The 13,082-nt window shown below is 32.3% G+C and overlaps 5 protein-coding genes and 1 long non-coding RNA gene across 8 annotated transcripts; 2 read left to right on the top strand and 4 right to left on the bottom strand.

Moving 5' to 3' along the window:
• Nucleotides 1–462: 462 nt before the first annotated feature.
• Nucleotides 463–1,014, bottom strand: LOC115887447. Its single transcript, XR_004051081.1, has 2 exons — nt 666–1,014; nt 463–605 (listed from the first exon to the last, which is right to left on the bottom strand). It is a non-coding gene; the product is annotated as an uncharacterized LOC115887447 (long non-coding RNA).
• A 42-nt stretch (nt 1,015–1,056) lies between these two features.
• Nucleotides 1,057–3,192, top strand: LOC115887446. Of its 3 annotated transcripts, none has more exons than XM_030906878.1 (5): nt 1,057–1,234; nt 1,292–1,433; nt 1,485–1,695; nt 2,762–2,869; nt 3,047–3,192. In XM_030906878.1, the coding sequence occupies exons 1-5, from the start codon at nt 1,176–1,178 to the stop codon at nt 3,109–3,111; spliced, it is 585 nt and encodes a 194-aa protein (XP_030762738.1). In that variant the 5' UTR covers nt 1,057–1,175; the 3' UTR covers nt 3,112–3,192. The 3 variants fall into 3 exon arrangements, with proteins under 3 accessions (XP_030762738.1, XP_030762737.1, XP_030762739.1); XM_030906879.1 differs by having other exon boundaries at nt 1,058–1,234; nt 2,762–2,865; XM_030906877.1 differs by having other exon boundaries at nt 2,762–3,192.
• LOC115887445 (HMG box-containing protein 4) lies at nt 3,182–8,468 on the bottom strand. Its single transcript, XM_030906876.1, has 5 exons — nt 8,306–8,468; nt 5,783–5,961; nt 5,471–5,726; nt 5,154–5,413; nt 3,182–3,457 (listed from the first exon to the last, which is right to left on the bottom strand). The coding sequence occupies exons 1-5, from the start codon at nt 8,340–8,342 to the stop codon at nt 3,284–3,286; spliced, it is 906 nt and encodes a 301-aa protein (XP_030762736.1). The 5' UTR covers nt 8,343–8,468; the 3' UTR covers nt 3,182–3,283.
• LOC115887444 (U3 small nucleolar ribonucleoprotein protein IMP4) lies at nt 6,675–7,887 on the bottom strand. Its single transcript, XM_030906875.1, has 2 exons — nt 7,009–7,887; nt 6,675–6,949 (listed from the first exon to the last, which is right to left on the bottom strand). The coding sequence occupies exons 1-2, from the start codon at nt 7,759–7,761 to the stop codon at nt 6,764–6,766; spliced, it is 939 nt and encodes a 312-aa protein (XP_030762735.1). The 5' UTR covers nt 7,762–7,887; the 3' UTR covers nt 6,675–6,763.
• A 15-nt stretch (nt 8,469–8,483) lies between the features above and the next one.
• On the top strand, nt 8,484–10,629 carry LOC115887442 (BTB/POZ domain-containing protein KCTD9). The gene is made up of 5 exons (XM_030906873.1): nt 8,484–8,790; nt 8,844–9,618; nt 9,706–9,929; nt 9,990–10,173; nt 10,240–10,629. The coding sequence occupies exons 1-4, from the start codon at nt 8,734–8,736 to the stop codon at nt 10,104–10,106; spliced, it is 1,173 nt and encodes a 390-aa protein (XP_030762733.1). The 5' UTR covers nt 8,484–8,733; the 3' UTR covers nt 10,107–10,173; nt 10,240–10,629.
• Nucleotides 10,547–12,220, bottom strand: LOC115887443 (probable cytosolic iron-sulfur protein assembly protein Ciao1). The gene is made up of 5 exons (XM_030906874.1): nt 11,773–12,220; nt 11,453–11,688; nt 11,245–11,395; nt 11,009–11,191; nt 10,547–10,839 (listed from the first exon to the last, which is right to left on the bottom strand). Exons 1-5 carry the CDS (start codon nt 11,999–12,001, stop codon nt 10,622–10,624), a joined length of 1,017 nt encoding a protein of 338 aa, XP_030762734.1. The 5' UTR covers nt 12,002–12,220; the 3' UTR covers nt 10,547–10,621.
• Between the last annotated feature and the right edge of the window lie 862 nt (nt 12,221–13,082).

The following is a 13,082-nucleotide window of genomic DNA, read 5'->3' as shown; positions in this document are numbered from 1 at the left end:
GTTTTACGTTATGAAATAAATATTTGGATATTTAATTTTATTTTGTATTTTACTTGCTACACAATGTGGACAAAAGCTTATTCCAGTCTTAAATTCGACCAAAAATATTCTAAAACTGTATTTTAAAAATAAATAAGTTTAACATGTGGTGAGCATAAAGTATACCTAAAAGAATCGTAGAGGGAAGTAAATTTAAAAGGTCAGAGACTGCACAGTAGATGAATACAAATAATATAAGTATTCATCAATAATTTTATCCCCATATATTATATGGGATGTGTGATATCTTCGGAAATTTACTCACAAAAATGGCTATACTTAACCGAAATAACTACAATGGTTTATATCAGACTTTCTCCTATAAAGAGGCAATTTTTTACGTTGTATTTTATGTCAGGCCCGTTTACGGCATGCCTAAATACGTCAATTTAATTAAATATGGAAAAATAAGACCCTTAAAAGGATATTTAACATACATTGTCTTTATTACTTTAGAAAGTTCACATACTTATTTTTTATGAAAACATTAAAATTATTATACAAGCCATAATGTCCTCAATTTTTATTACACGCTTTTCAGTTGGGTTGTTGCACCTTCATCAGCACTGTAAATAATAAAAATAGTTGATGAGTTTTGTGATTTGTAAAAGAAATATAAATTTTACCTTTGGAGGGCAAGGGCAAGGGCTAGGGCAGGGGCTAGGGCAGGGGCAAGGGCTTTGGCAAGGGCTAGGGCAGGGCAGGCAGCAAGGCACGTACACACATGGAACGCAGCAAGGTGCGCAGCTAGGCCTACAACATACTGGAGGACAACATGTTGGGACACAGCACGCCGGAGGGCGCTTGGGAGGACAAGCGGGAGGACAAGCGGGAGGACAACAAGCGGGAGGACAACAAGACATAATTATTTAAATGTTTTAGAGTTTTTTCTTGAATAATTTCACTTATAATTTTGAATTTTGTTGCCGAAATATTTTAGAAGCTGTTTAAGTGACGGTTGCTAAAACAAACTTGTTTTTCATAGATAGCTATTTTTTTAACTATTTGATTTTTAAACAAAACAAAATTTGATAAATAAAAATTTATTGTGACGTTTTCATATTTTTTTTGTGGTCGTAAAATCTTCAGTTAAACATTTCGTTCGCAATTCTTCAGTAAATTCATTGTGATTTAAAATGGCCTGTGGTGATTTAGTCTCCCAAATAAAAAATTTGCTTGACCAATATGAAAATGGGTAAGTGATAATACCAGAAGTTTATACATTGATAATAACTATATTCAAAAATTATAGTGGAGGTTCTGTAGAGTGTCCGCCCACTACTGAACCATGTGTTACATGCTGTATGGTTTGTCCACCGCCAATAATGGCACCAACGGTACCCCAGCCTGTAAAACCCCTGCAACTGCCATGTCCGGTTTCTGCTCAAGATGGGGTACAATTTTTTGAAGACGTAACATTTTAGATATTTATTTATATGTTTTAGCCACACATATCTGAAGAAGAGGCGGAACGAACAAGATACGCGAATTTTTATAACAATTATAACATAGACTGGCACGCGGAGAGTAGAAACGCTTCTCGAGCCTGTCCAGATCCACGAACTGAGCGATGTACAGGTGTAACCACCGACGGCAAAAACCCTTGTTGTCCAGACAAAAAGAAACCAGTCGAAGAAGATAAGGGTTGTCCAACAGGTAAGTACACTAATTCATACCGTGCTGGCAACTGTTACTCTTGGGTCGGTACTTACATGTGTGGAAGTAAATCGCATAGGGATCTTATTAAGTCGGAGTGAGATAAATGCGACGGTGTGCTGTTGCGGCGTTGCCGGTACGCCTTTCCCTATCAGGTAAAATAAAATAACCGCTTATTTTTAAACGACTTTTTTTCGAAAAGATAACTAGATAAAATCATTAGATATGTTTCTGAGCATCTGAAATAGGATTATAAGGATATTGTTAGGGTGTCCATTTTTTTATAACGATAAAACGTCAGTAATCGCGATAATTTAAAAACTCAAATTTTTAACACATAACACGCCATAACTTAAAAACCATTTTAGATAGGTATTGAAACTTTTTTTTTATTTTGAAGATCGGATCTTTTACAATATATTTAAATAAGAAAAACTCGATGAGGTTGTTTTTATCCATTCAAAAATTTTAAACAACCCATCCATTTACTTTTAGTGCATAGCAATTTTCAGCAATCGTGTAAACTTTTTTATTTATAAAGATTTTCACATATTGTCTGCGAAGAAAATATAGCAGAAATGTAAGAGTTCTAATAGCGCGACCACTGTCGAACACCAACTCAATTCCACTTAGTTTTACCAAAAATGCAAGTGTTTCTGACTTGCACTTAAAAATTTTCATGTTATAGGGAAAATTACAATGACTCGTTAATAAATAAACAAATAAAGTATCGCGAGACGTAATTAAATCGTGAAGCTGAACGCATGATGTACACCTTTCCCTAGAACTTTAAGTACTGACCATGTACTGACAGAGGTAGTGACTGGGTCGACCGGTGGACTGCGACAAATCTGCTATATCCCCTTCCCATGTCTCTTAGCAATATGCGCAGTTTCACGGTTTAGTTCGTACGTTTGGCAACGTGTTTACTGTTCTCTCTTTGTTCAGCACATTATAAAGGCCATTGTACTCTTCTTACATACGGAAATCTCTACCCAAGTCTAACCTTTGCCAGCCCTTAGTATAAGACACAACAAACATCTCTAAAATGAAACTGCTTTTCCAGGATTTAAACCATGTACAATGAAATTATCCCCTCCAAATGACTGTCATCCATGTGGAGTATGGTGTGCTGAGGTACAGCCTTGTCCACCAAAACCAAAGAAAAAAGTAAGTAGATATCAACCAGGACCTTGTAAAAGGCCCTGTTGTAAACACTGGAAACCCAAAGATGGAGAATGCCAATATGACGATCCCTGTAAAGCACACTGTTTTAATCACCCAATCGGCATAAAACCTAAAAAGCGTTTTTAATTCAGCAAGCGCTTATGTCCTATTTTCTTTGTTTTAGAAACAAGGAGGCATTTGTTAGTATTAGAGAGATTTCTAATATTCATCAACACGCGAAGTCGATAGTTCATATCTACATTTTATAATCTTAAAGGTCATATATAACATTTTATTTGTAAAAATCAGGAAATACACATTTTTCAACTATTTCATTTTTTATTTACCAAGAACGTTAGATCAAACAGAAGTTTGGTTATTTTTATTAATATAAGTGAATAATACTGTATTTACTTTAATTTTAAAGTCCTGGCATTATAAATGCCACATTGTCCAAAGTACTCAATAGTTCTTCTGGACTGCAGCAGTTATCCTGTAATTCTGGTATCTGTTGTGTTAAACATATTAGTGGCCCAAGAGCACAAAGGAGAGAATCTAATAAAACAGATAGACTTCCAGATACAGCAATTTGTCCCTAAAAATTTCAATATATAAAAAAACAAGATTGCAAATATTGTTCATATTATTATATGTATTCGGGAAAACTATCTACCACTTAGGTACTCTAGGCATTTGGCTTTTATTCTTTTTATCAAATAAATTTGAATTTGAGCTTGAAAACATAGTTCATAATATCCATATTTTCCATTAAAAATAAATTAAAACAATTAAATATCACTAGCTGCCTGTAGAAGAATATTTGTTACTATTATTTTGAAGAAAATAATAGCTACTTGTGATATAGGTTTAAAAGAAAATTTTAAGCTCTATTGTAAATTGTAATAAAATAAAAAAGGTGCCTTTTAATTTTTATTGCTTATGTAATGGTTAAATTGGAAGATTCCATTATTTTTCAATGAAAAATCTGACTTTTCATTCAAGGAGTATAATTTGAATACCAATAAAAAATGCCTATATCTATGTGGCGGATTCATCTCTCCATTGGTTGAATTTAAACACTTTGATTGGTTAGAAACGGTTAACCAATCGAAGGCTTTAAATTCAACCAATAAAATTAATATCGTATCATCGTATCGTCGGACAACGGATGCATAAAAATCAAGCTTTAAACCCAAACGAACACTACTTGTCAGAAGTTATGTTTACAATTATACAAATTTGCCTAACAAAGAAAAAAATGCTTAACGTTTCGGAAAGTTTATCTCTTTCCGTCGTCGGAAGCAAAAAAATACAAAGAATAATGAAAAAAGCTATTTAAAATATTTAAATTCAACTATTCGAGAACAATTTACTTTTTAAAACAGATACGTCTACAAGAAACCGCTAAAAAAACAGAACGTCAACGGTTCCTTGTAGACGTATCTGTTTTAAAAAAGTAAAGTGTTCTCGAATAGTTGAATTTAAATATTTTAAATTCTTTATATTTTTTTGCTTCCGACGACGGAAAGAGATAAACATTCCGAAACGTTAAGCATTTTTTTCTTTGTTAGGCAAATTTGTATAACTGTAAACATACCTTCTGACATGTAGTGTCCGTTTGGGTTTAACGCAGAAGTGTTTACAAAAAATAACTATTTTATTTTGTAAATTTTCTTGCGGCGAAATACCCATATAGGATTTTTTTGGAGAGTTGAATATTACAGTTGAGGGTTGGAACCTTTGGTGTTACACATCAAAATAAAACACTAAATCACCACAATACACCAAAACACTTTTACTTCTACACTGGACGCGCGTTTCGCTAACCATGTTAGCATCATCAGCAGATGATTATAAACTAAAGTACAATCTACAAGTTGAGCGTTTATATACTCGCTCAGCAGGCACCGAGTGGGCGTGGCAAAATCTAGCCAACCGAGTCAGAGCCCACTGAGCGTAACAGTTAGAACATAGTTAGCGAAACGCGCGTCCAGTGTAAAAGCAAAAGTGTTTTGGTGTATTGTCTAGCAAAAGTGTTTTAGTGTTTTATTTTGCTGAGTTGAATACCAATATACCAATTCGAAATTAGTTTCGTAAAATGTAATCAAATTTTCTACTACAGTTTCGTTCTCACCCTGTATATGTTTTTATATTATCTATAATGAACAATCCTGTGTAATTTTTTGTATGTCAAAAGACTAGGAAAGTAATCTTCAAACATTTTTGATGCAAGTACATATTTGTAACAAAAATTACTCAGAAATTTGTTAAAATCTATTTAATTGCTTTACCTCGTGTTCTTTAAGTCGTTCGCCAATGATTGTAAGACTTTCACCAAGTAATTTTAAATGAGCTGCAACATCTATAGGCTTAATACCATTAACTTTATATGTATCTTTGCTTCTTGGACTTGGTGGTGAAATATTAGTGGGTTCATAAGTACTAGTAACGCCTGGTTGAAAAGCAGCCAATGGACCAGATAATGGTTTTGTTGTTCTTTTTGGAGTTCTTGAACCACTTTTTGGTGAAAGCTTTAAATTGCTGCCAATTTCTATATTTTAAGAATGTCAATTAGTATTAATATGTTTTACCAGTTTATGAAATGTACCTTTATCTTTACCCCTCAGTTTATCTCCCTTCATAATTTTTCCATCTTTAATAACTACCTGCTTCTTCTTGGAAGAATCTAATCTCTTAAATCCTTCTTCTGAATCATCGTAATCACTGTCAGATTCAACAGATTCATCAACGCTAGATTCTGTAGTATTAGTAGCTGGTTGTTCGTACTCACTGCCATATTCAGAATCACTCATACCTTCTTGATTCATTAAATTGTCATACTGACTTGTGTCTTTCATGAAGGACTAAAAAATATTTTACGAATTAGTAGTTAAGTTACTGAAAAAGCAAATTCACATACATCATCAAACTTAGAGGACTTTTTTGTAGGAGTATTTTCAAAGTTATCCCTTTTCATTGGTACTGATTGTTGTCTCTTACCATAACTCCTTTCTATTTCATCTGGAGATTCAAAATCCATCAATTTAGATGATTTCTTTCTAACTCTACCGCTTCTCGAGACCCCTGTAACTTCTAAATCTAGAAAGAAATGTATGTTGTACATTGTATTGTATGATTCAGGCGATGCTTCCAAAACAAACTTATGAAAAATTACTTATGAAAAATTAGGTCACGTGTATATTTTCCTTTCCACTATACATTTTCAAAAAGACACCAGCTTCTTCAGGCAACAAAGCTAAACTTACAAATAATGCTGTTACATTATAGGCACATCACTGACAACCTGTTGAAAACATATTCAAAAGACGTGAGTTATTCAGGACTAATTGATTCTTAAACAATAGCTATTTAGGGCGTGTAAATGATCAAAATTTTGTTAAAAGAATGTCTATTTTCATTTAAACGAATGCCATAATTTGAACATTATTCATATATGAAGAGCTTTGATTCCTTTAGAACTTTTCTATGTGTGTCCAATATAAGTTTTTAGACATCAATGCACATTTTTTTATATTCCAGATTTATTGTATTTATTAGTTTTGCCACTGTTTTTCCCAAATTATTCATAATTTTATAAGTTACCTATTTTAACATTTATGTTTTTCCAAAACATCCACTACATTTCCCAATATAAAAAATAACTGTAAATTTGTGATGCTCTGAAGAATCTTAGCAAGCACAACAGAACAATGTAGAATTTTTGAAAATATATACCAGAAAATAAAATGTTTTATTTTTTAAAAAGTTCAGCTCTTAATGTTGATGGACATGATTAAAACTAAATTAGAATATATTTTTAAGAAATTAATATATTTCATTTGGATAATTTTACAATCAATTTTCAATATAAAACTTAAATTATTAATAAATAATAAACAAATTATGTTGTAATTTCGTCATCTTGTTTCCATCCATCCTCGTCACTCAAAAACCGCCTTTTAACTGCAGTATTCATGTAAGGTCTTAAAGCCCATTCTGTATCTGCAGAGTCAGCAGTATCTAGAGTTCCTAGTTTAATTTCATATAACTTCAGTTGAAAACGTGGACCGACTTCTGACAACTCGATCTGAAAATGAAAATCCATTTTGAAATTTCTTTAACTCACAGAATAATTTATAAACCTACCTGTCTATCGACGGTCTTGTAAGTATGTTGTCTAAAACTAATATAATCATCGTGATTTGCAAAAGTTATTACTCTCTTCGAGTCTTCTTTAGGTACTGGAAATAGATATTTTAAAATACTCATTGTTCTTTCTCCCAGTTTTGTCTTAAAGTTATGGAATACTAAATGGGGATACTGTTCTGACACGGTGCCAATATCAGGAATATCATGTCGCATTACAACATCAGACATGTTAAAATAAGCTGTAGGACCATATGGTAAATGACAAATAACTAATCCATCTGGTACACCTCTGTGCTCATGCACTACAATAAAATCAGTCACATCGTTGGCTCTGCATGCATTAATAAGCTGCTTCATTTCATAATTTCCACGATTCATTCTTTGTGCATTTGGAAAAATTAATCTTAGTTCTTTAACAAACATTTTTAACCGAGCACTTGGATCTCTTGATGTGGTAAGAACAATTTTTGGATCTTCAACTCCGGCATACCGATATTCATCATCTTGTGAATTAGCTGTTGCACCTCCACTTTCCCCACCCAATAATACTGCTTGCTCAGGTCCGGCGTCTTCCCATTCAAGTTTTTTCGAATAATGTAGAGCTTTCTTCTGTAAATCACCATGTATGGAAGTGTTTTGATCCAAACTCTTCTTTACTCTACTCTTATTATCTTGTATAGCCTTTTGTCGACTTTCCACTGTTTTACGATACAAATATTCACGACGTAAACGAGCTTGACGACGTAACATTTTGAGAATTTGTATTTTAAATCTATTCAAAACGAAATTTTAAGCATTTCTTAAACAGACGAAACAATCGCGAAAACACGTTCAGAAAAATAGGTTATGTTTTGAACTTTCATAACTTTCAATTCTTTCATGTAAAGCCCCGTTCTCAGAACAGCGACTGTCGCCAGCGACACGTCAAGAGGACCAATGAGATTTGTACAAAATTCAAACAGCTGTCAATTTTAAATTTAGTACAGCTCCCATTGGTCGTTTGAAGTGTCAATCAGTGTCGCTGTCGACACGACGCAGTTCTGAGAACGGGGCTTAAAGAATATAAACAAAAGTAGGCAACCACCAAGTTGTTTATTTTCCTATATTTAAAAACGATATTTGTAAGCTATTGTAGACGTTAAAAACCATAAAGAATTTATTTTTACACAATTTTTATAAACTCGCACACATAAAATTAAATTGGTATTGGCTTATGTTAATATAAACGTTCTGATCTACTGTATCTATAAGCCTTGTATATGACTATAAGTGTATATTTGCAACATAAACTCACCTTCCGTTTTTGTTTTTTTAATATTAATATTATCCATATTTAAAAAGAATAATAATTAATAAATAAAACTTTCCAATCAGAGCTCAAAACTAAAAATTGTAAGCACAAAATCACATAACAGCTGTTTTTTGACACATCTAAAATTATTGCCATAATTTGACATGAATTTGACCAATCCGAGCACAGCAAGAGCACAGTAACATGTCAACATTGTCAACCTAACCATGTTTCTTATGATGGTGACAATTTTTTTTTATTGAAACTGGATTTCAAAAAACTGTGTAAAAAGCTTCACCTAAATTAGAATTACAAATTACACTTTAGATTTACATCAACATCACACATTTGGTGTCATAATAATTGATAAACAATTACTTAATAATTTTCTTCATCTTATTGAGCATAAAAAAGGCCGATTTTTAAATGAAATGAGTGTACTCAAAAACATTACTGTTTATAGAAATGGTGTACATACTGGACCACTTGTAAGTACCACTAGCCATAAAAAAGTGAAATAATTAAATTAGATCTATTTTAGATTTTCCAATGCCCTGATAAGTTAGAAGAATTTTATGGGAAAATTACTTCCCTCATAGATGACCCAAAAACTGAAATTCGCATATTTAGCGAAGATGGTTCAGAAATACTAGATTTTGAACTAATAAAGAATTTTGATAAAATTTATATTTCAAATGGTGATGATTTTATAAAACCTTTGTGTAGTTCATCACATTCAGATTCAGATTGGGTTACATTAAATGTTGGAGGAAAATATTTTACTACTTCAAAAAGAACCTTGATCGCAAGTGAACCAACCAGCATGTTAGCAAGAATGTTCTCAGATGAAAATTGTTTGTTTCATCCAAGTAGTATGGATAAAAACGGGGCATATTTAATAGACAGAAGTCCTACATATTTTGAGCCTATATTAAATTATCTCAGATGTGGCCAATTAATTTATGATAAAAACATTAATCCAGTAGGAATATTAGAAGAAGCAAGATTTTTTGGTATTGAGTCAATTGTACCAATTTTAGAACAAGAATTAAATGTTAATAAAGAATCAAGAGATAACGCTCCCCTAACACGCAGAGATGTAATTGATGCTTTGATCAGAAGCACAAAAAAATCTGAATTGAGATTTCAAGGTGTAAATTTATCAGGAGCTGATCTTAGTAAACTTGATCTTGGCTATATAAATTTTAAGTATGCTAATATGCAGGGATGTAACCTGTCAGGGGCCAACTTAAGTTGGTGTTGTTTAGAAAGAGCTGATCTATCGCATGCTTTGTTAGACAATGCTCAACTTTTAGGTAGAAATATTGACCTGAATTTTAAATAACATATGTACTTGATAATAATTCAAACTAACTCTGTTTAATTCAAAAATACTATTATAGGTATTAAAGGTTTAAGAGCAACAATGGAAGGAGCATCTATGAAAAACTGTAATTTCAAAGATCCAGGTGGCCAGAGGGCAAATCTTGAAGGAGTCAATTTAAAAGGTGCCTGTTTGGAAGATAGCGATATGGGCGGGGTAAACCTTCGTATTGCAAACTGTAAAAATGCAAATTTAAAAAATTGTGATTTAAGAGCAGCTGTTCTTGCAGGAGCTGATTTAGAGGTACAGTTTTATATTAATTAGATTTAAATAAATAATGTTGACTTTCTGGTCTATTTTCAGAACTGTGATCTTTCTGGAAGTGATCTGCACGAAGCTAATTTAAGGGGTGCTAATTTAAAAGATGCCGCATTTGAACTGATGCTCACACCCTTACATATGAGTCAAACAATTCGTTGATGGTTAAAAACGCAATTCTAAAAAATTGTCATTTGAGGGTAACTGTATTTGACAGAGCAGATTTAAGGTATTATTTTATATTCATAATTCCAGTTAGGTAAATGATTAGTAACTTTTTCTGATTGCTTTTCAGAATTGTAATCGTTCTGATCTGACTTGCATGAAGCTAATTTGAAAGATGTGGCTTTGAATTGTTGCTCACTTCCTTATATAAGAATCAAATGATTCTTGACTATAGCTTTTTAATTATGTCAAATATAAGTAAAAATAGACAACCTTAAACATAATAGATATTCTTTCATTACATTCAGTTAGAAATGTATCTAAATAAAAGTATGCTAGTTACATATTTCTCCACAATAATCTACACATTTATCAGTATTATTTATATCTAAGGGATGGTTTAAGAATTATTTCTTTAAATATTAATTACATAAAGATAAATAACCATAGTACTTTATTATATATACTAAAAAATAAATTGTATAATGCTGAATTATAAAGAATAAACAAGATTAATTGTCAATAAAATTCCATATTTTGATTTCACCATCATCACTGCATGTTGCAAGAAGTCCCTTCGCTGTTGGATTCCAGGAAACACAATTTACATCCTCATTATGAGCTTTTTCTACATTACATATCAGATTAAATGTAGGTGCACTTAAATCTGATCCTACATCTTCTTTGAATATCCTAACACTATCATCAGCACATGCTGTTGCTAGTAGACCTTAAAAATAAATTAAAATTGATAAGACAGTCATCCATACTACCAAAAACTACTTTTGGCAGCAGTGTTAAAAGAAAAGCTTTTGTGTGTTGTAGTTAATTAGTATTTTGCTATACTGTTGTAACACAAAAGGTTCCAACCCCACCTGTATTTATTTTACTATAATTACCTGTAATAGGGCACCAGTTTATATCATAAATTGTTCTTGAATGTTGGCCAGACAATGTGCAAACACATTTCCATGTGGAGTCATTGTCTACAGTTGCAACCCCTTCTGGATTCCCTGGAACATATTCTTTCCAAATTTTAATAGTACAATCGTCACTGCATGAAGCTAATCTGGAACCGTCTCCTAAAAATGCTGTGGTTATAGTTTACAACTTATGAATTGTAATAAAATCATACCATCAAAACTAATGCTCCATACTGTAGAATCATGGCCAACCAAAGTACCACAACATACCCAGTCACCATCACTTACATCTTCTCTAAAAAATTTTATAGTGTTATCATAGGAAGCTGATGCTAAGATATCCTTTTTGGGATGCCATATTATCTAAAATAATACTATAATTTAATGGCACAGTGTGTTATTTACTTAGAATTGTCTAACTTTTTTTACATCTTGTGTATGTGCATTCAAAACAGCGGCACAATCATACTCATTTTCTTCAGCTACTTCCCATATCCACACTGATTTGTCTCTACTGCAAGTTCCCAAATATTGGCCTGATTTTGACCAAGCTACACTTTTAACTTCATTTTCGTGGCCTTCTAATGTTGCATTACATTCAAATTCTCCATCTTGTTTACTCCATATACATGTAGTAGCATCAAAACCAGCTGAAGCTAGAATATTAAAAAAATATATATTTAGATACAAATTAAATATGACTAATGTATACATGTATTTTCACATATAGAATTAAATACCTAAGTAATTTCCACACGGTGACCAAGCAACTTGTCTAATAGTGCGTTTGTGTCCATCTGTTAGTACAATCTTATTAGTCCATTTACCAAGTAAATCTTTGGCCCATATTCTTATACATTTATCCTCGCCACACGAAGCTAAAACATCACCTTTTGGATGCCAACTCACATTCCATATACGTCCACTGTCTTTTTTTGTTAATATTTGAACAACCTCCAACTTAGCCATATTAAATTTTTTGCCACTTTTTATTTCGTCGAAACTGCACCTTGTTCCACAATACGTATTTAATTAAACAATGAAGCAGATCTGCAATGCAATCATAACTTTGCAGTCTTTTGAAGAATAAATAAAGAATAAATTATAGGGAATATTTATTATTTATTCAATATGTTTGACACAGATGTTTGAGCAGTGTTTGAGGTTTTGTTTTAAGATTCTTCTTTTGATATAAAGAATATGCAGATCTTTGGCTACTACTGTTATCTGATCAGTGAGTGCGAAGATTGTACAGTAGGGATATGGACGGATGAACGTTTGATAACTCGCTATAAAATAGAGATAGCAATAATGATAGTTCCATGGGAAGAGTGTAAACTTTATTTGTAAACTAAACTTTATGGAGAAATGATAGATGATTACGCATTCAGCTGGATAAAATCTGTTGTGAGTATAAGTTTGAGTCAGTTAGTAAGTAGTAGGAGTCACAGGCCGAGAGCCGCGGTTCATATCCCGATTAAAAAAAGTAGGTCCCGTCCAGATTAGTCATATTATATTAACCCTAGCAGCTAAATGGACACGTTCATATACATTTGGACCAGAGATATAGACTATATCTATATCTCTGATTTGCACACTTTAATTAACTTTTGAGGTGACAAAATATGCAACTAGAATTACACGGATTCCTGAAATTGTCGGCTTTGAATTATGAAGGGTAGATATTATATTTTGAATACAAAAATATTTTTATTCAAAGCTGTTCAAGGATTTCTTAAGATGGAAAAAAGATAGAAATATCAATCTGCTGCAACTTTGCGTATACGCATTACATGTAGTTATTCACAAAATAACTACGTTTGTTATATATAAACTACTCAAAACAATTATCGCATATTCTCTAAAAAAATATTAATTTGAAAAACAAGACACTTTGAATTCCCCGACTTACGATTTTAAATAGTATGGATACTCTAAAGGGAAATTCGATACAATAAGCCTATACGCGCTGACCTGTAATTTTTAGTCGGCCGACTATTTAGTTGCAAAAGTGAAAACAATACATACATTTTATTTGCGGAATAACACA

This window comes from Sitophilus oryzae, unplaced genomic scaffold (assembly GCF_002938485.1).
Source record: "Sitophilus oryzae breed Bouriz unplaced genomic scaffold, Soryzae_2.0 scaffold_575_pilon_pilon, whole genome shotgun sequence".
NCBI lineage: Eukaryota > Metazoa > Arthropoda > Insecta > Coleoptera > Curculionidae > Sitophilus > Sitophilus oryzae.
Note: the sequence above shows the minus strand (reverse complement) of the source record. Positions and strands in the feature narration are given on the sequence as shown.

Coding starts and splice junctions, on each gene's coding strand:
- LOC115887443 (XM_030906874.1), bottom strand. CDS start 12,001: ATGGCTAAGTTGGAGGTTGTTCAAATATTAACAAAAAAAGACAGTGGA. Junction 11,396..11,452: donor ATACACAAGATGTAAAAAAA/GTTAGACAATTC, acceptor GTATTATTTTAG/ATAATATGGCATCCCAAAAA. Junction 10,840..11,008: donor AAACTGGTGCCCTATTACAG/GTAATTATAGTA, acceptor TTTATTTTTAAG/GTCTACTAGCAACAGCATGT.
- LOC115887442 (XM_030906873.1), top strand. CDS start 8,734: ATGAGTGTACTCAAAAACATTACTGTTTATAGAAATGGTGTACATACT. Junction 9,619..9,705: donor AGACAATGCTCAACTTTTAG/GTAGAAATATTG, acceptor ATACTATTATAG/GTATTAAAGGTTTAAGAGCA. Junction 9,930..9,989: donor TTGCAGGAGCTGATTTAGAG/GTACAGTTTTAT, acceptor GTCTATTTTCAG/AACTGTGATCTTTCTGGAAG.
- LOC115887445 (XM_030906876.1), bottom strand. CDS start 8,342: ATGGATAATATTAATATTAAAAAAACAAAAACGGAAG. Junction 5,962..8,305: donor TAAAAAAACAAAAACGGAAG/GTGAGTTTATGT, acceptor ATTTCTTTCTAG/ATTTAGAAGTTACAGGGGTC. Junction 5,727..5,782: donor AGTCCTCTAAGTTTGATGAT/GTATGTGAATTT, acceptor AATATTTTTTAG/TCCTTCATGAAAGACACAAG.
- LOC115887446 (XM_030906877.1), top strand. CDS start 1,176: ATGGCCTGTGGTGATTTAGTCTCCCAAATAAAAAATTTGCTTGACCAA. Junction 1,235..1,291: donor CTTGACCAATATGAAAATGG/GTAAGTGATAAT, acceptor CAAAAATTATAG/TGGAGGTTCTGTAGAGTGTC. Junction 1,696..2,761: donor AGATAAGGGTTGTCCAACAG/GTAAGTACACTA, acceptor CTGCTTTTCCAG/GATTTAAACCATGTACAATG.
- LOC115887444 (XM_030906875.1), bottom strand. CDS start 7,761: ATGTTACGTCGTCAAGCTCGTTTACGTCGTGAATATTTGTATCGTAAA. Junction 6,950..7,008: donor ACAAGACCGTCGATAGACAG/GTAGGTTTATAA, acceptor TTTCATTTTCAG/ATCGAGTTGTCAGAAGTCGG.